Source organism: Apaloderma vittatum, unplaced genomic scaffold, assembly GCF_000703405.1.
Source record: "Apaloderma vittatum isolate BGI_N311 unplaced genomic scaffold, ASM70340v1 scaffold15721, whole genome shotgun sequence".
Lineage (NCBI taxonomy): Eukaryota > Metazoa > Chordata > Aves > Trogoniformes > Trogonidae > Apaloderma > Apaloderma vittatum.
In genome coordinates this window covers 27,913-52,043 of record NW_009698630.1, presented here as the reverse complement: position 1 = coordinate 52,043, position 24,131 = coordinate 27,913, and the positions used below count along the sequence as shown (strand labels likewise).

The window sequence follows — 24,131 nt, the reverse complement described above, 5'->3', positions numbered from 1 at the left end:
GGAATGCCAGCTTTTATTATGTGCTGCTCACTGAACTTCTGTGAGCTTGTGAGTGGGTAACTCACTGGTTTGCATACATACCATTTTCACTGATGAAAAGTGACCTGTAACTCATACTCTGGGTCAGATAATATTTTCACTAAATTGTTTACCACTCTTAAAGATACTATCACAATAGAAAAGGCTTAAAAATTGAAGAAGATATTGCTCTCTGTGGATCTTTTCTTACAATGAAATACAAACACTTCAAAGTCACTGATAACTGATACCTAGAGAGGCAGTTGTGGTTTGGAACTTACATGCCCTCATTGACCCAAAGGGGATATGTTCATTGTTACAGTAGTATTTGTAATGGCTGAAAAATTTGGTGGCCTGTATAAGATCTGGAGAGCTGTACTATTGTTTTCTGACTTCCTAATGGTAAGCAAGAACAGGATAGACAATGAAGGCAGGTACTGTGTTTCTTAAAAAAATGTTATTTCTGAATTAAAATACCCAAATTCAAAACTGTTGAGGATTAGTTGTCACTCAGTCACTATACGTCACTGTTATATCTAGTAGCAAAATAGATTAGGATGTCAGAATGACATATGTTTTCTCTCTCTCACTCTTTACCAACCAGTATTACACAACAGTAAAGTCTGATGAAAACTCTTTATTGAATCAAAGCAGCATACAGGCCAGTCCTGCTGTGATAGGTCTAAGAGACACACTCTTTGGAGTTAGTCTTCTTCACAGGCAAAGACAGTTTTGAGTTCTCCAGTAGTAATATTCCTGTGTAGTCTGAGCCCTCAGATAAGTTCAGGAGTTCATTTAGATAAATAAGGTAAATGCGTGACTAACTGAAAGGTAAGGTTGCATCGCTGTGATACAGTTTTTTCGTTCCATGGTGTGTATAGCTCACTAGTCAGTGGATCATATTGATCTGAATGACAGAATACAAACGCGGGTTATGTGGTAATACTGTGAGGCCCTGAGCAATAATGACTGTGATTTGTAATACTTTCTTTTGCCCCTTGAACTCTGATGTCAAACTATAAAGGACTGGATAGAGACTGGAGATGTGCTTTGCAGGTGAAGAATGCTGAATTGGCAGGTGCCAAAGGAATTATTCTGTACTCTGACCCTGCTGACTACTGCGCCCCAGGACCAGATCCCTATCCAAATGGCTGGAACCTTCCAGGTGGAGGAGCTCAGCGTGGGAATGTGTTAAACCTGAATGGGGCGGGGGATCCTCTGACACCAGGTTATCCTGCAAAAGGTGCGTGGCATGAGAGAAGTCATGCTTCAAGGATCTGGTTTCAGGAAAAGGAAGAGAAAATAATGGGGAGCAAACCTCATTTTTTTCATGGTCTTTCTGCTGCTTAAAGGAGGCAGCTTTGGGGATTCACATCAGTAGGCCACTTCTGCAAATTGTGCAGGAGAGAAAGTATGGGGATGTTAAGGGAGCCACACAGTGCAGTGAGGGCTGCTTAACTTCACAAGCATGCCCAGATTAGCCCAAAGATCATCACACAAGTATTCGTAGAATCATAGAATCAGTAAGGTTGGAAAAGCCCGCTAAGATCATCAAGTTCAACTGTCAGCCTAACACTACCATGACTACTACACCATGTCTGCATGTCTACATGCCACATCTACATGTTTTTCAAACACCTCCAGGGATAGTGACTCCACCACTTCCCTGCAGTGCCTGTTACAGTGACTTATGGCTGTTTCACTAAAGAAATTTGTCCTAATACCCAGTCTAAACCTCCCCTGGCACAACATGAGCCCATGACAACCACCTCACTGTAGCCTCTTTTCAAATAGTTGTGGAGAGTGATAAGGTCTTCTCTCAGTCTTCTCTTAGACTAAACAACCTCTGTTCCCTCAGCTGCTCCTTATACGACTTGTTCTTCAGACTCTTCACCAGCTTTGTTGCCCTTCTCTGGACTCATTGCAGCACCTCAATGTCTTTCTTATACTGCAGTGCCCAAAGCTGACAGCTGAAGCCCTATTCTTTTCTTTCTTCTTCCCAACAGTAAGTCAGCGAAAAGCCATCCTGCACAGCTTACAGGTTTCTTTTTTTGCAGCTATCCTTTTTGCATGATTTGGGCTATTTTGCCTCCACAAGAGCCTCTGCTGGCTGAGATATTTCATGCTGGGACTCGTCCTCTGGCTGCAGCTGAGGCTCCTAAGATCACCATTCCCCAGTGGTTCATCTTCACCTCATGCTTCCTCAGCTGCTCATTTGGGCTCTGCCTAAGCTATTTCGTTTAGCATCCAGATAAGTTTCACTGAAATGCATTAAGAATCATTCATGCCCTCACTTGAGCCAGCATATCTGAGGAAGGCCCTCACCTCAACAAGAGCAGTCCCTAAGTGAAGGGGAAAGTTGCCTCTGGCCAGCACAGCTTACACTGCAAGAGGAAATGTGTTCACAATGGTGGCGTGGCAGGAGCTATGACCTCCATGATTTGGGAGGCCATGAGGAAGGTTTCTGACTCTCCATGTGAGAGTCACAGATCTCATAGATGATTCTCTGTCTGCTTCCCTCGACAAGGGAATGTTATGTTATGAAGAAAACTTTTCCACACCTGCAGATTTGCAAACATCAAATGTTGTACACACCGTGAAAATTAAGGTTTTACTTGCAAAAAAATATGGTTTGTATTTGAGCTTTGTCAGAACTAAACCTAAACTTCAATTTATTCACAAAAACAGCAAAACAGAATATTCAGTAGCTCAGTTTATAAAACTTTGTCTGCATCCCTTATGAACTGGCAACATATTTTTTAGTACCCATCTGAGTGTTTCAGGCTCCCTCTTTGCTCTTGTTCATTCACTGTGACTTAGACTGAAGTTCTTTCCCGTGGAGAGAAATATTTCTATCAAAAAGCATTTCAACACAAAAAATTAACAATAGTTTTAGAATTTCCAACCAACTCTAAATGCATGACTGCAGGCACTATGAGAGAACCTTTGTCAGTGTCATTCTGAAAACGTGTTGATAAAGCATGAGGAATGAAATCACGGAAGAAATGTCAGCCCAACTTTGAGGCAAGTGAAGCGATTATCCCTGAATCCAATGTTACGACTGTGCTGTGAATTGTAGAGGTTCCTTCTGAGAGTTGTAAATATGAAAATACCTGCTTTTTGCTTCCAGAATACACCTACCGATTAGACAAAGCCAGCGGTGTGGGTCTCCCAAAAATTCCAGTTCATCCCATTGGCTATCACGATGCTGAGTTGTTACTGCGGTAAGTATATGGGAGACATGAGGACTTCTAAGCAGGCTGTTTTTCGAAAGCTAGGAGAGTATTTGAAAAGAAATGGAAAAGACTTTCACTGTGCTTATACTGTAGCTGTTGAAATAGTACCTGTTTGTCATTAGGTTCTCTGTAGGAGATGTTATCCAGTAGTACATACTAGACGTACGCTGAGTGATCTGGGAAGGATCATTTGTAATATATCCCAGTCAGTCATGTATTCTGGAGTTATAAGGTGCCTCTCCGTTCAAATAAAAGCAAAAATTTTGCGGAATGGTGCGATACCCATCTTGTGAAAAAGACCACAGATGAAATCAGTCATTTGTGCAGGGAGATATTTGCCATGCCTGTTTGATGGGATGTATTCAGCGAAGGCATGTGCTTTCTGTCGTCAGGTGTGTTATGTTGCAGAAATATGAAACGATGCTAGCGAGCTAGTTTAAGGACACTGAGGAGTGTCTTTAGGGGTATTACAGGGATTTAGTAGACATCTGTGTACAAGTACGTGTGCTTACTAAACATGCACGTGACATGAAGACAAGCTACCAGCTTGCCAGAGGACAACATTAAAATTCATAATTGTCTTAAACCAGTTAAGTTCTCTGAAAAAGCTAAGATGAGATTTGAGTTGGCAAGTGCATCATTCCCCTAAAAATGTGGCAGTAGTCATCTCTATCAACTGCAGAGATACAGAGCCAGAGGTGCCAGGGTTGGCAGCAGTACAGCAGATAAGTGTTTAGGGCAGTAGGTGTGTGTTTATGTAGGAATTTTACATCTAAATCACGTGAGTAATCATCCTGCTCTGTCTGATGCCTCTGTTTGAATGTTGAGTCAAAAAATAAAAGTAAATTCGATCTTGGTTCTCTGTGCAGGTTTCCTCTGAAGTACTGAACGGTTTTATGTGAGGCAGAATGTTACTTTATTTGGTGCTTTTGCATACCTGTTCTAGTGTTTTACCTAGTTCTTCCCTAATGTTTACAGACTAACCTATCTCCAAACTGTCTTTTCTTCTAAAACATTACAGTCATCACTGTTAGGGGGGTAATTGCCCATAATGATAAAAGGTATAGGCTAAAAAACTCTCATTTTTTTCCATGGCCAACTAGTAGTGGTAGAGCAGATTAATATGTATGATGTAGCTAGATACTTCTCTTCAATATGTTGTAAATAATACTAGAACTTGCTTTTAATAATCGTGAATGAAATCTAAATCCTCTAAAATCACCAGGCCCTTGCTTTCACTTTTAACTTGAAAAGTCATAACTTCTCATTATTCCTGCCATCATGTTTTTCTATAAAAAATATACCAAAGACTTGAAGACATGCTGAAGTGTTCTGTGGAATAAAGTTTGATGAAGTAAAGGACGTGCTTTCATTTACAATAAATACATTTTGCCTGATAAGAACCAGAACATCCAGCACAGTTTTAAGTATTTTGCATATGTTTCTCACAAGTTCATGTCAAAAATATATGAGTAAGTAATGGTGATTGTGGTCCTTGGAATCACTGCATTTCCAGTTGTGTTAACTGAGAAAACACATCTCACCTTTGACAATAGAACAAGAAAAGGTGACTTAGACTGATCACACATTTTACACATCTTTGAAACACAGCAACTCTGTCTGTGCTATCAGATGAAGCAGTGCCCAGGGATAAGAACTGGAAGACTATGGCCTGTGCCGTTAAACTGTTGGAATGATCCAAGTTACTCTCTGCTAATTCAAATGTAAATGCACTCTGAGGCCTTAGAAAATTCCAGGGACAAGAGGCAGTTTTTATGTAAAACCTTTGGAGGCCAACACTTTTCCAGGATAATTGTAAAGTGTTCCAAGCTGATCTCAAGGCCCAGGACTATTCCTCTATGTTAATTACTAGTATTAATGTAGCTAAAAAAGACAGATTATTCTCCAGTGGAAGCTTGTACTATAAATTGACTAAGACAAAGACTATCACTGTGGTCTCTGTGTACGTGGGACCTAACAAAGTGTGGTTCCTGGTTCCTCATTTGTGTTTGGTGTTATTGTAAGATGCCTGTAACTAATAATGATTTTTTTTTTTCATTGTAGTAATATGGGAGGACATACATCACCACATAGTAGCTGGAAAGGAAATTTGAATGTATCTTACAATGTTGGTCCTGGTTTCACTGCAAATTATTCTACAAGGTCAGTTTTATTTCATAAGGGAAGCTTGCTTGGGATCCGAGAAAAACAGGCAGAGAAATAAAATTTGACCAAAGATAGAATAGCTGGGCTTATTTGCATCATTCCTTTGATTACAACCATTTCCTGGGATGAAATACACTCCAGTGCAAAGCTTCAGTAAATTTACATCTTGATTGGATGCATGTGACTGAATTGCTTTAGTTTCCTGCTAGTCTTGAACCAGATTAATTTCAAAAGCATCTAGCTTTGACATACTATTTGATGAGACTGGTTATTTTTTTGAGAACTGAATTTGTTTGTTGTCTTTTTTAAATTCATCTCATTCCAGCTTCTGGTCTTACCTACTGCCTTATATAAAACAGTATTAACCTACAAGTCAGGTTTTCCAGAAAAAAGCTTTAACTGCAGTGTAATTTTATGGCTTCAGATTGTTTTTAAACTGATTTAGTAATTACAGTTTAGGATTAAAGTCCAGATGTTTCAATATTGGGTGAGCTATTGTAGTGACTTTTCCCTATGCCTTAGTCATGCCACATTCTTTCTGAAAAATATACAGAGAACCCTTGAGGAAGAGTTGTTGCATCACCAGCTGTGTTGTAGATAAACAAGGTGTCTTGATGCAACTGATGTTGCCTCATTTTCTGCTGCTTGAGGTGCCACATTAGTATTGACTGTGCTGGACTTCATTCTGATCTGCACCATCCTCTAGATGATTAGAACTATTTATGTATTTAACGTTAGATGGTTTTGTTTTTTATTTTACTCTCCCAACTTTAAAAACTAGCTGCTAGAAAAAAAAACTTTGAATTTTGAGTTCTGAGCTAATCTGGTGGATTTTCTCTTTGGATTTTCTTTCCAATACACTAGAAAGGTCAAGATGCACATTCATAGCAACAATGAAGTGAGAAGGATTTACAACGTGATTGGTAACATCAGAGGCACAGTGGAACCAGGTGAAGTAATTTGTCTTTGGTGTAACGTAAGCGTGCAGTGGTGTCTGCATGCACTTCAGAGTTACGAGGAGGACATGAGGAATGTCGTTCTCTCTGCAGTATTGTGCTACAGGATCATTGGTGTTGAAATATTTATTGCACCAGCTATCATATGGTTCAGGGTCTGTCAGCACTTTCACTGTAAATGCTGATTTTCAAGGGGGAGTCATAACCAAGGTAGAGATATTTGTCTTCAGGCAAGTAACTTGATGATTGAAAGAATATTCTTAAGTGGATATTCTTCCCTACTAACATAGGAATAGATTTTGCATTCCATCTGAAGACATCCCTATTCACTTTTTGTCTTACAGTCTCTTGTATCAGTGTGATTTTACGCTCTAAAAAACCAGCTATAGAGACACCCCTGGGAGGATGATAATATTGTTGCGGTTTTCAAAGGGAAAGGTCACAAAAATGACAAAACTTATCTACGCGTAGATAAGCAGGCACTTCTTTATTGCGGCGCTGGGAAGCTTGGAAACCACCCAGTGCTTTGGATATATCACAAAAATTCAGCCTACTTATACACTTTTTATGCAAAATTATGATATTTAACATATTTTAACATAAACATGCATACAATACCCGCTATTAATTTTGACCTTTATAATGATTAGTTCAGCCCCTGTTAATATTCATATATCTTATTTCCATACAATCGTTGGTCATGGCAGTGAGACCACATTTGATCACGAAACCCACAAAAGATAGGGAGGCATGCCTGCGTATATATCTACGTGAAACATGCTTAATAATAATTAAGGTGCAGATACGGTGCTACAGATCTGGCTTTGCTAAGTTCAGAAAATTCCCTGCCAGTTTTGCAACTTGTACCAGCTCTAGCTGTAGCCATTTTCAGAAGGCCTGCATCTGTGATTTCTTAGCATGAGTGAGGTTTTGTATATTTCTTACCCTTATCAACAAATCTAATTAAAATAGCGATTAGTATTCATTAAGCAATTAGCTCTTTAAAACTTAAATTTGGTTACAACAATATCATTTAATTTATAACTGCAGCACTTCTCTGCTGCCCAAAACACAACTGTTAAGTGTATTACAGTAGCACGGAGATCTAGTCTGACTTTGATCTTACCAGTCACATCTCTGCCATGGTTTGGATAACCCTTTTTATGGTTGACTGCACATAAATATTCAGAGAAATACTGCATTCAGCCCACCTTTGTGTTGTGAGTTGGTGTGCTGTACGGATATACTAAGTGGATCAGCAATTACAAACAAATATTGTAAAATACGGAAAGATGTTTCTATCTTTAGAGGACAGCTGCAATATTTCTAAAATCAGAAGTATTATTTATGGATTTTAAGAGGTTTTAAGTCTAATGGGATCAAGTTATTGTGTTTGACAAATTCTTTAGCACTGGCTGAAAATGCAGAAAAATGTCTTTGGAGATTTACAATGTCTTTTGTCTTTCTATCATATATATTATAAATTATTAAGCTTTGTTGCCTGTTACCTATGTCTAAAATTGGGAAAATCAGGAAAAACATTTTTGTAAGTAAACCTCCAAAATTACTTTCTCTAGACAGATATGTCATCCTGGGAGGCCACCGCGACTCGTGGGTATTTGGTGGCATTGATCCTCAGAGTGGGGCAGCTGTGGTTCACGAGATTGTGAGGAGCTTTGGGAAACTAAAAATGAAAGGTAATGTAATGGATGGATAAAGCACCCCAAGATCACTGATCTCAGCAGTGCCCGATGGTTTATCTGAGACTTAAGCATGTGCTTAAAATTAAACACGTGTATCCCACTGATCTCTCAGAGAAGCGGGTTCCTCTGCAGCTGTTAACTAGTCCCAGTTTCACCTTGGTGTATGTGAGGTAGAATCATAAAATCATAGAATGTGTCAGGCTGGAAGGGACCTGTAAAGGTCATCCAGTCCCACCCCTTGCAGTGAGCAGGGACATCTTTAACTAAATCAGGTTGCTCAGAGCCCCATCCAGCCTGACCTTGGATGTCTCCAGGGATGGAGCCTCCACCACCTCTGGGCAACCTGTGCCAGTGTTTCACCACCCTCATATTGAAGAACTTCTTCCTGACATCTAATCTAAATTTACCCTGCTCTAGTTTAAAACATTGCTCCTTGTCCTATTGCTACACGTCCTTCTAAGCAGCCCCTCCCCAGCTTTCCTCCAGGCCCCGTTCAGGTGCTGGAAGGCCACAATAAGGTTGAACAGATTGAACAACCCCAACTCTCTCAGCCTGTCTTCGTAGCAGAGGTGCTCCAGCCCTTTGATCATTTTTGTGACCTCCTCTGGACCCGCTCCAACAGGTCCATGTCCTTCTTGTGCTGAGAGCTCCAGAGCCAGACACAATGCCTCTGCTCAGGAGAAAGTACACCCAAAGGAAAATGAAACACATAGTGGAGGTTACTGAAATAAACGTCACATGTAGGTACAGTTGATTAGTGAGTATTTGAGACTAGTCAGTCTGGATGTTTCAGTGGTCCTGTGAAATTAGTGCAGTGGTGAACTGATCAAGGCTTCATCAAGGCAACTTCAAGAGCCTTCTCAGCACTTGACTGTAGTTTGGAGACGGACCGCAGAATAAATAAAGCGTGTCTGTGCAATGCAGAGAACGAACTGTGGGGACATAGTAGGAGGCAAGGGTTACAAGTACCTCACACCTAGTTACATTGGAATAGGAACAAACTTCAGCTGCACCATTTCTGCTGCTTTCTGAGCAAATGCTCTCTCCTTGTCTGACATCCCATGGAAAGAAGCTCTGACTTAACTCAAACACTGCTAATGCAAATACTGCACTAGAGGAGCTCTTATTGCCTACCCGTTACACTTAAAACCTGACAACATTTAGTGTTCTTCCCATTCCCTCCCAGTTACTGGATATCAGGGGAAACTGTCTTTGGAATGCAAGCTGAAAAAACCCAAAAAGTTAAAAAAGAAAGTCCACAAAAAATTAAAAGGTTCCAGTAGACTCAAAGAAAACTTTGGACAGAGATACAGAGGCAGGATAATAGAGCCTGTTCCATTTGGCCTAGGTTTAAATCAAATGTAGAACCTGAAGGGAAAGATCTTTGTTTTGAAGGTGATCTGTGCAAGTTACAGGGAATTCCTTGGCTTTTGAATTCTGGCATTTGGGAGACAGGTCAACGAAATTTGGTAGTTGATATGAAAACATGGCACACTTTTCTGCCAGGGTAGACACTGGTATACAATGTGTACTAAATTGAACAGAGCAAAAAGAAGAGAAAAGCTTTCTTTCAAGAATTTATGCATAAGCACATTATTTTCCTTCTTCAGAATTTTAAATTCTAGAAATTTCTTTGTAATTAAAGCTGAGAGAAGAAAAATAATACGTTATTTGGGACAGTATTGAAATAGAAATGAAATTGCTGTAAAATTAGCAAACCATTAGATTAGGTCAGTGAAGAAATTGGTGTTAAAGTTCCTTAAACACACCTCATTGCCTACAGACCAGGATAAAAGATGAGCCTCCAAAAAACTACATTTGTTTTCACATTAGTTACCATGTAACAAGCAGTCTTTATTTGTGTAATACAATTTTGTGGCCTTTCTTTGCAGGCTGGAGGCCAAGGAGAACAGTGATGTTTGCAAGCTGGGATGCAGAGGAATTTGGCCTGTTAGGATCAACAGAGTGGGCTGAGGTAAATCAATATTGTTCAGGGAGAAATTTGCAGTGGCAGATCATTTAGAAATCTGTATTAAAAAGCATTACTTCTTCCTTCCCTCCCTTTCTCTTCCTTACACATACACAGACACACGCTCACACTGTCTCTCCCACACATGCGCTCTTAAGTTTCCTTTTGAACTACTGAGAATCTGTGCAGTATATGATGTCTTTCGCTGAGAGAGCTGTTAGCTCTGTGATGGCAAAATAGTTCGGGGGAGCAAAATGTTCATCAGCATTTTCTTCCACTTCTCATTCTCCTAGGAAAATGCCAAGGTTTTGCAAGCACGAGGAGTGGCTTATATCAATGCAGATTCCTCCATCGAAGGTACGTCGTTTTGACTTCTGTTTTATGGGAACTGTGATTGTATATACAGATGACTGGGAGGTATTTTGTTTTGCGGATCCGTGAAAGATAAAATGTGATAATTCTGTTGCGTTACTTTGGGGGGAAACAGTGACTCAGGCTCATGAAGTGTCCTTCAGATGTTCCTGGTGCTCCAGGGAAGGAATCCTTTACAGTAGGTACTGACTGGGAAGTCATGGGGAGGGACAAGAAGCATCGTGCCCCTGTCAGCAGTTCTATGGCAACTTTTTAGAGTCAGCTTCCCCTCTTATAATGTGTGTAATAAGCATAGTGACGTAAGAAAAGCTCTCAAGAGTTGCTTCAAAAGTTGGGCTGTAGTTCATCCTGATACAAATGCACTGACAAGATTACAGGAGAGCTCTTGCGCAGGGAGAAGCAGCTTGTTCTTTATAGAGAGTGTAACTCTCCAGTCCCTTCTTATTAACAGATTGTGCCACAAGGATTCAGCTGGGAAGAACTTGCCTCTTTGAATAAATAATTTTTCCTTTTTTTCCAGGAAACTACACACTGCGAGTGGATTGCACACCACTGATGTACAGGCTGGTGTACAGTCTGACTAAAGAGGTAATGCTTGAAAATTGTAGCCAGCATGTTCAGTGCTTGCTTACTGGCTGGGGCTCTGCAAATAATATATGTTGTCAGATCACAGAATCACATGTATTTCTTTTTATTTCTGACTGCAGTACCCCTTTTCAATCAATAGCTAAGTAACTGGGGCTGTTTTCTAGGACTGGTGAAGGGATTTCAAGCTTATACCTTTAAATTATTAGATATTCAGGATTAGGGAATTTTTCCATTCCTCCTGTGAAAGTATTCCTTCAAAGAACAAAAGAATGTCATGAGCCAGAGGACACAAACAAGCACAAACCTGGCTGCCCAGTCCAACTACTAGAGTGCCCATGGGAGTGGGAGACTCGGCAGGTGGAGAAATTAGACTTGCTGTGGCATTGTTTTTAGTATGTAGTGACAGGTTTGGTCAGTGCACTCAGATTCAGTGTACCCTGTTAAATACTAATTGCTTCTGACCATGATGCTCTCACATGTAGTAGAGTGGCACACAAAATTGAACAGTAGGGACCTTTCTCAGGAAATAGCCTCACCAACTTAGATGTAAGATGTTCCTTCCTTTCAGAGTGGCTCTTAGAGGCACTGAGGGCTTTGGTTTTGTCTTGTTTTCTTCTCTCTGTTCATCTATATTAAAGCATGAACATTTAATTAGACTCCTTTGTGTGTGTTTTATATACATTTATATAATATACATTCAGCTACTCTATCTATTCTACATACAGTAGAATTTACTCTGTCTGTCTTCATCTGCAGTATATATTCAGACATCTGTCTTTTCCAGAGTCCATAATTTGTTATCTCTTGGAAGGTGGTGTTAGACTGATAAGAAAGTAAAGGAAATGCAGTAATTCAGTATTATCATTTTCTGGCAATCAAAAGGCAACAAATGAATTTAACTCTGTTAAAATTAGGTGGCCGGATAAAAATATTTCTGTCCTGAAGTGCAGTAAAGCTGATCACCTGCAGTTCCCATGGTAACCTGTGCTAAGTGTAAGAGTTCAAACTGGTCAGAAAATCGGGTCAGCAGAGTCTCAGCTTGGACTCCAAAGCCATCGATGAAATGTTGACCTAAATACCAGTAAACATGGTTGCATAATCCTTCTTCTAGCTTGGAAGCAGCGACAAAAGCTGAGGAATGCGTGTAACCAGCAGTTGTTGGTAGCTGAGCTCTGAAGAGAATGCTGATGAGGACGCACGTCCCCTGTGATCCCATCTAAAGTTAATCTGTGGCAAAAATGATTAACGCTGTTAACTGTGTTGTATGAGCAATTAGCTTCGTGAGCAAAAACCCCAAATGCATTAGTTTTATTTTGATTCCTGTTGTGGAGTAATTCTTAGACAGTAGATACAGGTGTTATTAATAGAATAGATATTAATAATCTTTAATAGATTAAAGATAATAAAACAGCCCCCCAATAAAAAGGAAGGGTGAAAAAATACCCACACTGTTTAACTTGCTCAGTAATCTGGAATGAACTTTAGAATGATCGTGATTTGTATATCTCTGTAGCAGCTATGGTGACATAAACACCAAATTCTCTAAGTTCTCTACGCTTTGCTCTTCTAAGGTTACTGCTGTATCCATAAAAATAATTTTTGTGAACTAAAATAAGGCAGAAAACAGTTTTGACGTAAACCAAGACAAAACTGAACTTTCCTGACAAAATGAAACAAAGAGTTTCAGTTTTGTGAGTGCTTTTTTATTAAATATTTCAACTACATGTCAAAAAATCTTGTAGAGAAATATGAAAATGCAAATATTGACTTGAAATGTTTTACTTTCTCTGTGTTTTCTTCCCTCTAAAATTACCTACTTTTAGCAAATTAACTGTTCTTTTGGAAAATGCTATGCATTTGTAATTTTAAATTGAAATGCAGAAGCGCTAAGGGATTTAAAACTGTGACTTATTCATTGTCCTAAGCCATAGACTTTACATGATGGCAGGTTGTAGATTTGTTGCTTGGTAACATTTAAAATTGTACCCTTTGTCTTTTTTTGCAATATACTTTTTCTAGATACCAAGTCCTGATGAGGGGTTTGAAGGAAAATCTCTTTATGAGAGCTGGTATAAAAAAAATCCGTCAAGAGAATATAAAGAGGTCCCCAGGTCAGTGACAAAAGAAAGTAAACAATATGCCAAAAGTTATTATAACTTGTAGAGTCTAGATTTTAAAGATTCACTTGAAAATGTGTGCACCTAAAACAAATGATGTGATTCTCAGCTGGTATAAATTTCAGAATTTTATTGATTGCAGCTCATACAACAGATTATTGTGCAACAGTTTTGTGAACGTGCCTTTACAGCATGAACAGGAATCTTTACATATGAAAACTGAAGTGTTCATGTAGCCTACAGAGATTTGGACAATTAAGGGCAGTATGCACAAGCCAGCAGCAGGCACAGAAGAAGGTGACGCGGCAGCTTTCCTTTGCACTTGCTTCCAGGCTCCTGGCACTTGGGTGGCTGGAGAGCACACGTTTAGAACACTACCCTTCAAATTTGCCAGAATTACTCTATAGAATCCTAAAGACTGACTTTATTCCATGGAGCCATGCTGGTACCGTTGTAATTTCTCTAAGTTGAGTGCCTGGGATAGTGGAAGTTCAGCGGGAGGAAGGTCGTGGGGACTTCTCACTGATTAAAGACAGTGAGTTAAATTCTCCTCTGGAGAGTTTGATTTCCCTGACCCTGAGAATGATGCCTCTGCTCCTCCAAGAGTGCAACTGATGAGGTGCATGTGATGTGGGGTCACAGGCAATTCATGAGATATTGACAGGAAGAGTCTACTGAGGAAAGACTGTGTAGTGGCTGCAACTGCAGAATAAATAACTACCACAGTACTTGGAAGCAAAATAAATTTATACTTTAAGCATTGTCACTCAAGGCATTTTTCTCTTTCTTGTTAAAAGAATAAATAAACTGGGCTCTGGCAATGACTTTGAAGTCTTTTTTCAACGCCTTGGCATCGCTTCAGGCAGAGCACGTTACAGTAAAAATTGGGTAAGTCTGTGTCTATAATTCTGTCTCCCCTAAAACTGCCTTGGTACTGTCATCTGTAATTGAGCCATTTAGACTGGCAGCTTTCTGGACTAGTTCAATGTGTCAGAGTGGAGTCTCAGCTCATTACTAGAACTCTGTGTGCTACTACAACACAAATATTTAATAAGTAGTAATGGTCAGCTGGGTGTCAGTCAGGCAAAAGAACCTTTGCTCAGAGTAAATGGATGTGGTCAAAATTACCTATGGCTGATGAAGTCCTATGAGTGGCTTATGATTACTTTTGGATGACTTGTAATCATAATTATGAAGCTTTGATTTCAAAATGGCTCATGTTTTATGGAAATTGTGGATTTGAATCTGGGAGCATACTGTGAGGTGAGACTAGCTGAGAAATGTTCAAGGCTCAACCTGTTCAGTGTGGTCTTTTCCTCTGAAATGACTTGCGATCCAGACAAAGAGAGGAAGGGCAATCTCACCTTTATGTAGCCAACTAGAAGTTATCTGTCTGTTCTTAGCTACCTTCTTTAGCCTCGGTACATGGTCAGTGGTGAAAGATCGCTCCAGATGACCGTTCATCTCATCACAGGCTGGTGTCTAAGAGAGTCACCACAGAGCACTTCTCATTCAACACTCTATAGTAACTACATAGGATTAGTGTGACCTAGATTACACTTAAAAAACTAGATTTCACTTAAAAAATTAGATTACATTTAAAACTGGATTAAAACTAGAGAAAGATCAATTCAGATTGGACATTAGGAAGAAGTTCTTCCCCATGAGGGTGGTGAGACCCTGGCACAGGTTGCCCAGAGAGCGAGTGAAAGCCCCATCCCTGGAAGTTTTTAAAGCCAGGTTGAATGGGGCTCTGGGCAGCCTGATCTAGTGTGGGATGTCCCTGCCCATGGCAGGGGGTTGGAACGAGATGATCTTTAAGGGCCCTTCCAACCCTGACAATTCTATGATTCTATGAACTTTTGAGTGCCTTGAATCCCACAGCAAAAGTTTTCAAGCAAAGCTGAAGTATCCAGACCTGAATAATGGCTTAATTTGGTTTGGGATTTTTTTGTTTCAGGATATAGAAAAATACAGCAGCTACCCAGTTTACCACAGCGTCTATGAAACCTATGAAATTGTGGAGAGGTTTTATGATCCCACTTTCAAGAATCATCTGACAGTAGCTCAGGTACGGGGAGGCCTGGTGTTCGAATTGGCCAACTCTGTTGTGCTTCCTTTTGACTGTAGAGATTATGCATCAGCTGTGAGCAACTATGCTCACATCATCTATAATTTGTCAAGGAATCATGAAGAGGATCTGGCAACATACAATGTGTCGTTTGGTACGTACAGTCTTTCATCTCACTCCTTTTCTGTTAATACTAGCAGTACCTTATTTTAATATGTGTCTTAGTCATGACCAGGTATTTACCTTTTTCTATATGAACAGTAAATATAACAAAATCTGCACCCTCTAATAATGTGAAATGTGACTATTTTCTCACCAGTATGCCCGTGTCATGACTTGGCCACTGCCAAGAGCTAACGCTTGCCGTCACATGTTCTTTGACCTGTGCATGGTTCACCAACGTTGGCATCAAGCTGTCTTTGTCTCGGTCCCTAAAACAAAAATTCACACTGCTTTGCAGCTTATGGTGTTGGATGATTCTTTGTCTGATGCTGATCATAGGATCACAGGATAATTCAGGTTAGAAGGAACCTGAGGAGGTCTCTAGGTCAGCCTGCCCAAGGCAGGGTCAGCTCAGAGGTCAGACCAGGTTGCTTAGAGCTTTATCTTACATGATCTTGAAAACATCCAAGGACAGAGACTACAAAATCTCTCTGGACCACAGTGCTTGGATGTCCTCAGGATAAAAACATTCTTCTTATATCCAGACAGAACTTCTGTTGTTGCAGTTTATGGGCACATGATGGCCAGTGCAACCACCATGAGAAGTCTGCCTCAGGGCTTGGTGAGGCAGGAATGATTCCTCTCTATGCTAGAACAGGGATCTTGTGCTAGCATGTGGATTTTTATTTCATGTTACAAGGATTCACAATGTGCTTCCTGCCTGAAAAGCCTTTATTTTATTGGCAGCATTTTGTACTTCTCAGTTTAGGACTTGGTTACCAATGTCCAGTATCAGGTACGTGCACACACAGACACGTGCTCTCAGTCCTGCACAAAACTCTGCACGTGTAGAGGGACATACCAGTAAAACACAGATTGCTGTGTTTTATAAAATCTCGGACCTCCCTGAACAGTCTAGTTCCGTTCTGCTTTTTGGTATGGCTGTGCATTCTTCTAAGTAGCAAATAATAAACAATATCCACAAAAAGACTGTTTTCTATTGTCTCCAAGGCACGTTTTCACACAGAATTAGGTATTTTTAGTGTATGAATATGGGGTTATCTGATTTTAGTTCAATGAGAATTGATAGATCTTGATCAAAGTGAAAGATAAAGATTTGATTTGAAGAATTTGATTTGTTAACTGTTTCCTTCCATATCTGAAGTTAATGATGTCCTTCCTGCTACTTCCAGATGCGCTCTTTTCAGCTGTGAAGAATTTTACAGAACTTGCTGCTAGCTTTCATCACAGACTGCAGCAAATAGATATTAATAAGTAAGTTTAACATGTTTTTTTCTTCCAGTCGAATACTCCATATAGTCATCTGCGCTCAGATGCTGTAGCTTTCACTTGGCATTTAGTCTCCTGAGTAACCTTGGTGGCAAATGTCTCTCAGTTGTTTGTTTCATTATAACTCCTGCTGTCTTTAAGAATGTGGAAACAAAAGTATAGAAATGTTGGATTAGTGGACATCAGAGACACTGCAGAGCCTGGGAATCTAGCCATGGTAGCTTCAAAAAGTGTCCATGCTAATTAATGGCAATTCTCGATGGGTTTTAGTTGAGGAGCAGTGCCAGGATGATACATGGATGTGACTAGAGTGGTGGTTAGCGTGAGCAGAGCCAGATCAGGTGTGTAACTCCCACTAAATAGACACATGTCCTAAGATTTTATTACTGGATTATCATTAAAGAACAAATGTTGACTTGTGGCCTTCATTTGCCAGCATTTTTGTTTTCAGGATACTGGTACAATTTAATGAAAAAAAGAAAATAAAATCTGTACCATGATTGTAGTTGCAGCAGGCTTTTTGATGAGCTTTCAAAAAATTTTATGCACCACCTATGCCAAAAAGTTTAATTTGCACTTGACTTAATTTATTCTTTGTAGGCCATGCCTAGAATGAGAAGCCAATCTTCCTTTATATATACATATGCTTATGTTACATTTTTGGAGAAGAATCTCATTTAGCCATATGCTTACCCCTATGAAAGACTAAGTGAGAATAAAAGCCATCTTTTTAATGGCAGCAACTTTCAGGATAAATGAGTTAATGGTAATTTCTTATGTAAAATATGACATTTATGACATATGACATGTATGTGACATTTTAAAAATGATTTCATTGATGAATGGCCTAACTTAAGCATTAATTCAACCAGGCAGTTTCAGTTTCCGTTTGCACCAATGTAAACTTGAAACAATGTCATTGACAGTAGTAAAGTCACTCCGGGCTTATTATGATTAAAAATTTACCATTTTTTTATTGGTGAATACCTCTGAAGCTCTATAGTAAGTTACCTGGATGCAAACTACAAAACCCACATGTATTCAGTATAATCTTCACAGTTCTTTTATTTGTTAAGCATCAGTAGTATGCTCAAAGCTATTCAGAACACACAGACACAGATTGTCTCTGCTCTAGGGAATTTACAATCCTCTGTCAGAAAAATACAATTCTTGGATGATTCAAAAGATGATCCTAACATCACAACGTTCCTGTTTCTCAGCTGTTGTGGTTTTATGTAAAAATAAATGTGTTTTTATTGAAGTAATTTGCAGCTGGCTGGCTTTGTGGAAAATAGGGTATTTAGAAAACTGTCGAACAAAAGAAGGGAATGGTCTGACTCAGTGTCTCAAAGAAAAGAAGATAAAGGAATAAGTTGCAACAGGAGAGAAAATATTGAAAAGTCTCTCTCTTCTTTGATACTATTTCTTGGCCTTTAAAAAGAGTTTAAAAAGAAACTTTCAGGTTTTTAGCCAAACTGTCTCAAAGGGCAGATCAGCATAATTCTGTTGTGCAGGTTAACTGACATGGGCTGTCCTGTGGGCTACACTGTCTTCTGGGATCTGCTCTTCTTCATAAATCCAGAGCTGTGTATGTTGGGCATGGAATGAGAGTGGGCCAAAAACTCTGTAGCTAACATATTCCTTTGTTTTCTTTTTAGCCTACTTACTGTCAGATCCCTAAATGATCAGCTCATGTTTCTAGAAAGGGCTTTTATTGATCCTCTTGGATTACCTGGCCGGCCATTCTATAGGTAAGAAAGGCTTCTCTTTCACTTTCTGTCTGGAGCACCCTATGCGAATTCCTTTAGATACAGGTCTTTAGATGGAATTGTAGTGATTTTATTAAACTTGGCAAAAGGAGATTAAACAAGACAAATAAATTGAAAAGGGAAAACAACATTAAGGAAAACTTCAGTGAGATAGACCGTACAGCATGAGGAAAGGTGTTTTTGGAAACCTATTCAGATCAGTGAACACATTCCCATTTATTTCCATGGGCTTCTAAACAGATTTGAAAGTTTGGCCCTGGACTCACTTCAAGCAATTTCAGTGGTAAAGGATCTTTAGGAAGTTACTATGATTTGAAAGGGAAATAGAATATAATTGAAGTATCTACAGTTTGATTGATTGTAGCAGAGCAGTCATGCTAGCAAATGCAGTGCCCAGATCACTACTCTAACAGCAGTGACATTAATACAGTAGTTCCCTCATCCAGTTCAAGAAGTGTTGTTTGAGAGGCAGACTAGTCAAACCAAGTCTCGCTTTTTACTCCTTCTACTCGTCTGCACAATTTAGAACAGTAATCTCTCCACTAAAAAGTTCCACTAAAAAGTAACTGTAGGAAGAGAGCTTAAGATGTACAATCGTGTATCTCTCATAGCTTCTGATTAAAAATCTGTTGAGAACAGTCTCTTGTTAAAGCATCAGCTTTCCTACCTCAGAGCCTGCCTGCATCTGTTGGAGATTGTGTATATCTGTGAGACAAGAAGTTGGCTTTTTTTCAGCTTTCCATTTTATCTAAAATGAGGGAAAGGAAAATACTTCAGTCAACTTTATCTCAAGTCTTCTTCGCTATGAAGTTCTGGAATTCGCATGGAATAATGAATGTAGCTTCTGTAATTTTCTTGCTACACAGATTATAGGTACTACTGCTGCAATAATGTTTTTTATTTAAATCTGCAGTGTCAAGAATTTAACACATGATACAGAAACAGATTAGTTTTATTCAGAAAGTAATATGTTTTATTTTTCTAATGCAGAATATTGTTATTTTTTTTCCCTCAACTTCCCTACAGACATGTTATCTTTGCTCCAAGCAGCCATAACAAGTATGCAGGAGAATCATTTCCAGGGATCTATGATGCCCTATTTGACATTAAAAACAGAGCTGATCAACATGAAGCCTGGAAAGAAGTAAAGAGGCAGATTTCCATTGCAGCCTTCACTGTGCAGGCAGCAGCAGAAACGCTGAAAGAAGTAGCATAAATATCAACAACATAGTCGTCAACAAACACTACAAAGGAGAGTTTGTAGAAGCTTTGAAAACGGAGCGTTTAAAAAGACTAGAAGGATTATTACAAAGAACAAAAAATCAAAAAATCATGTTCTTTGCAAATACTATACTCAAATGGAATGCATTTAACAACATTAACGAGGTAATGTACTCCGTTCAAAGAGTTCAGGCTTTAGCTAACTTCTGAAGTGTGAGTGAAAACGTTTTACATTTTTTCTCAACTTCATACTTTAAGAATTGCTAACCACTGGATTTATTTTGAGAGCTCTAAATTTTGCTAGCTTGATAGTTATAGCACTACTCGTAGTGCACTAGGAAACCAGAAGTCATTTCATCTTTCTATCAGTTTCTAATTTTTTATTGACTTCTCGTTATTTACCTTGGAGTTGCAAAATTATACTCCAAGATAGCCCTTTTGGCTCTCCTTTTAGAAAAAGAATCACGTATGAAGATGGGAAAACTGTCACATACTGTGTGAGGGATGTATTAATGATCATAACAAGTTTTGGGCAGCCAGCCCAGAATACTCATCCATGATGTTCTTCTCTTCATGTGCTGAGTCTCGCAGCTGTTTGCAAATAAAATTAAGCAAGAAACCTTCATGTCACTGGAGTGAAAACACGCCAATACATCTTGTCGGACATCCTGCAAAACATACCTTTTCAGATGAAGACCTTTATCCAAAATCTGCCCGTGCTATGCCTTGTCCATATCAAGATATTTTTAACAGGGAGACAATTGGAAGCAAAGAAAATTCATTATGTCTTTAGTTTGAAATGATACCAAATTCTTACCTTCTTTGTGGAGTCTGTATTTCTGATTTTGGTGTACAGCTTACTCTTACAACAGACTGCTCAGAAGACGGCAATGGGACGACTGAGATCAGACCGAGAAGACTCAAAATATCAAGTCCTTTCATCCGCCCCTCTGCCAAGGAGGGATTACTAACCTCTTGCACAGAAAATGTTTTGTGTAATGTGATCTGCCATTTTAGCTGAGGCCATGTCTTAGAAGACTGTCCCATGATCTGATGGTTTTCAGTGTCATGGTAGATTCTTCTCCATGATAACTCATTTATTCATAAATATTTCTTCTCTTCACATTAAAGCCCTTTAGAGAAGTTACTGTAATTAAGTCATTATTTTACTTAACCATTGGTGTTTCTCATAAAATAACCCAGTTTACCAGATAATGGAAAATGCTTTTATACACACAGTTATTGCCCAGTTACTTTCACATTTTTATCAAAGTAACTGAAGTAAAACCATGGAGACGTGACCTCCCCTAAATCTAGTTGTGCTGATGGGAGGCATTGCTGTCTCTAACTACTTCCCTGTTGCTGGTGGCTCCACTGCTCCTGTTGCCAGTGGAGAATTCATCATGACAGTCTATAATCCACTCTGGCAACATTAGCCAGGTTAGTTTAGATCATCAGGTTAACCTAGAGGATTTTGTTTGCAGCAGGCAAGGGAATGGCAGCACAAATAGACTGTGCAGGGGAGGCAGAAACAAACAGCTTCTGTTGAGCAGGTGGATACAAAGTGGGGTTTTTATTGCTAAGGAGGATGAACTGAAGCACCAAACTCCAAAATAGTGGAGGTCTGGCCCTAAATAACCTGTCAGCTTCCTCAGCGACTTTTTCTCTCAGCTCAGAAAACATCATCTTTTAATCTCTGGCCTAACCATAACATTGTTTCATTTAAATTTAACTAAGCCTCTTTTTTTTTGGCAACAGCTAGCAGGTTATGCACAATGTCAGGGCCCAGGACCTCACAAAATGCAGAAATAGTTGCACTCTTAAGCTACAGCAACATGTGCTTTTAAAAAAATAGTCTGTGGGCTATCCCCTAACCATTGTAGGGAGTAGGATGTAGGGACAGAATTTCTCCTGTTGACTCTGTTTCCCTGCACACAGAAAAATCAAGGATAACTGGGCCAGAGTGAGGAATCACCCATGAGGCTGGTTGTAACAACGATGGTTCACATGATGTTTCAGTAAAGGGAGTTTCAAACTGCCCAGTGCCTTCTCCCACGTTTGGGTCTGCTTTTTGACCCATGTGTGTTCAGTGCCACCCTCAGCCTCTGAGAGCAGAATTTTAAAATCAAATGGAGCTTTGCTTAATTTTTTGAGAGAGGAAAATCCACAGATGGGCTCAGGCCAGCTCTTTCCCCAAACCCTAATCCAGACATTTAGCAACCGGATTTGAGGACGAAGATGCTGAGCCTCATGCTGGGTGTTTCCCCACTTACTTGTCAGCACGAAGCTTTCCTGATCTCCATTCTGCAAAGTACAATACTTGGTGCTGAGTTCTCTTGAGACAGCCACTGTGATCCTTATCCTGAGCTGATCCAGCATCACCTTGGATGTTACCAGCCCCACTACAGAAAACTGCCAAAATTTACAAAATCATTATGACAAACCAGCACTCATTCTGGTTCTCCTTGGTGTACTGCACTGCAACTTGTGCCTGTTCAACATCTTCTTCAGGAGCTGCTGAGAGATCTTTGTGTCTTTATCTAGGATTTGCTGAAAGCAGGGAGGACAGGCAGCAGGTGGCAGGGAGGACAGGGTGACGGGTGTTGTGTGGTGAGCTCTCAGCACTTGCCAGTGTGTGCCTCAGGGTCCTTCATCTCTGTGAGGTGTCTGGTGCTGCAAGCCCTAAGTTAGACGTGGCAATATCTAGCATTTAGATGCATAATGGCCCATTCTGAAGTTCTTTATCAGTTTTTAGATTTATCAAAATTCTCTTCATGTTTGGTCTGCAAGAACTTCTGAGAAGAGCATTCTTCTCCCTAAATAATTTCTTGCTGTCAGTCTTCTATGAATTCTAGGTACAGCCACTGCAGCCTTCAGCTCCTCAAAGACAATTCCCAACAGAAGTGACTGGTGTCATTACTGGACAGCAAAAGGCAAAGCCTGTGCAGCTGGTTATTGAAGCTGTGTGATCTGCAGTCAGCTGCCCAAGCCACATGGCAAAATATTTGCATGGCTGCATATGCAACTGTCCATTTCCCAGATGTGTCACTAAGATGATGAGTTGTAAACAAGAAGCAAAGAATGAAAATACAGTTGTGTGTGCATTGAGAAATGTCATTTCACGTGACTCGTTTACCAGGATGATACAAAGAAGCAAGGGTCACATTTCACATGCATGAACAACATCAGGACAGCTGACATGCACCAGCAAGTGAAGATGTCTAGTGACCACCAGACAAGTGGGGAGCAATGGTTAAATAAGTAACTAATATGTGTTAAAAGTACTGTTCTTGCAACCTTTGACACTGCACTGAGAAACCTTTCCAGTCCGTTGATTCTTAGAGCTCGAAAAACTGTTTGAACCAGGCCCATGAGCAAGGAAGTGTATGCTGTGAAGCAGTCTACTAAGGAAAGGAAAACAAAGAGAAGCCAGATTCAGGAATAACTACTTTTTAACCGTCTGTATTTTTGGTTAGATCTGCCAGGGTATCTCAGGAGCATGACTATCAGCTAACTCAAGCCCTGAGTGTGAAATCCTTTCTTATAAAAGAAGTTCATATAAAGTTTGTGTGCTAGTTCTCTTTCAGCAAAGTGGAACTTCAAACAACATAAAAAGACTTTTTTTTTTTTCTCTAGAATTCTACAGTGAGTTGAAATTCACTCTTAACCCTGCCAAGTGCTGTTGACCGGATTAGCTGTTTTGGCTCTGAAGCTTTGATATTATTCCATAGTAACTGGCCAAGAAAGGCTGTTGAATTAAGTAAAGAAAAAAAATATAAAAATCGGTTTTAACAGGAATGGAAAAAGTCACCTATGTTGAATTCAGAGTTTATTGATCACATAACATGAGCCAGTTTTTCACACCGCTATTTCATGTAAATATTTTCAATTACAGATAGCCATTGGCAGAGCTGTTTACTATAATCAGCCTTCAGTTCTTTTATATACAGCAGCAGCAGAGTTGATTACAAAATAAGAACTTTGAAAGTATTTAGTAAGCAGAAGGAGGAATCTAGCTGGCATTGTGGCATTGTTGAGAGTGACCTTTCCAGTTTGAGCAAGTGCATTAAAGAATCTGGAGGTGAAAAGAAAACGCAATGGTAATTTTTGAAGAAAGTACTTCCCATCATATGATCACAAATCGGAGGCTGTCAAAATTTTCCAAAGGACTCCATACAATGACCATCCTATGCACTGTGAGTCTAAATGAAATTAAATGAAAGCATACCCGTGTGTGGAAAAGGCAGAAACTATACCTGTATTAACATGAATCCTTGCTTTCATGAAACCAGCAATGTCCGTGTTGCTTTGGACAGTCTGTTGACCTGGCAGCATAATTTCTAAATTAAGCTGCTGCTGGTGCAGATCTTACTTCAAGTGCTGGGTTAGCAGGGACAAAACAGTCACCAGTAGTCAAGATCTTTGAGATGGGACCTGTGCTCATCTCTGCTTGTATGGGTAGTTTGGAATGTGCCGCTGGACTGCAGACAGTA

General features: G+C 39.7%; 1 protein-coding gene across 1 annotated transcript in view; it reads left to right on the top strand.

Annotated features, from left to right (window-relative positions):
- Nucleotides 1–19,633, top strand: part of LOC104280449 (glutamate carboxypeptidase 2-like) — a gene marked incomplete at its 5' end in the record, with an annotated part of 29,068 nt that extends 9,435 nt beyond the window's left edge. The window contains 14 exons of the mRNA XM_009878102.1: nucleotides 1,075–1,261; nucleotides 3,149–3,242; nucleotides 5,319–5,417; nucleotides 6,285–6,370; nucleotides 7,954–8,073; nucleotides 9,972–10,054; nucleotides 10,342–10,405; nucleotides 10,941–11,008; nucleotides 13,028–13,119; nucleotides 13,923–14,013; nucleotides 15,086–15,350; nucleotides 16,552–16,633; nucleotides 18,307–18,399; nucleotides 19,444–19,633. Coding sequence (XP_009876404.1) covers nucleotides 1,075–1,261; nucleotides 3,149–3,242; nucleotides 5,319–5,417; nucleotides 6,285–6,370; nucleotides 7,954–8,073; nucleotides 9,972–10,054; nucleotides 10,342–10,405; nucleotides 10,941–11,008; nucleotides 13,028–13,119; nucleotides 13,923–14,013; nucleotides 15,086–15,350; nucleotides 16,552–16,633; nucleotides 18,307–18,399; nucleotides 19,444–19,633 — 1,614 coding nt within the window. The remainder of the gene's footprint in view (nucleotides 1–1,074; nucleotides 1,262–3,148; nucleotides 3,243–5,318; nucleotides 5,418–6,284; nucleotides 6,371–7,953; nucleotides 8,074–9,971; nucleotides 10,055–10,341; nucleotides 10,406–10,940; nucleotides 11,009–13,027; nucleotides 13,120–13,922; nucleotides 14,014–15,085; nucleotides 15,351–16,551; nucleotides 16,634–18,306; nucleotides 18,400–19,443) is intronic.
- Nucleotides 19,634–24,131: the final 4,498 nt, after the last annotated feature.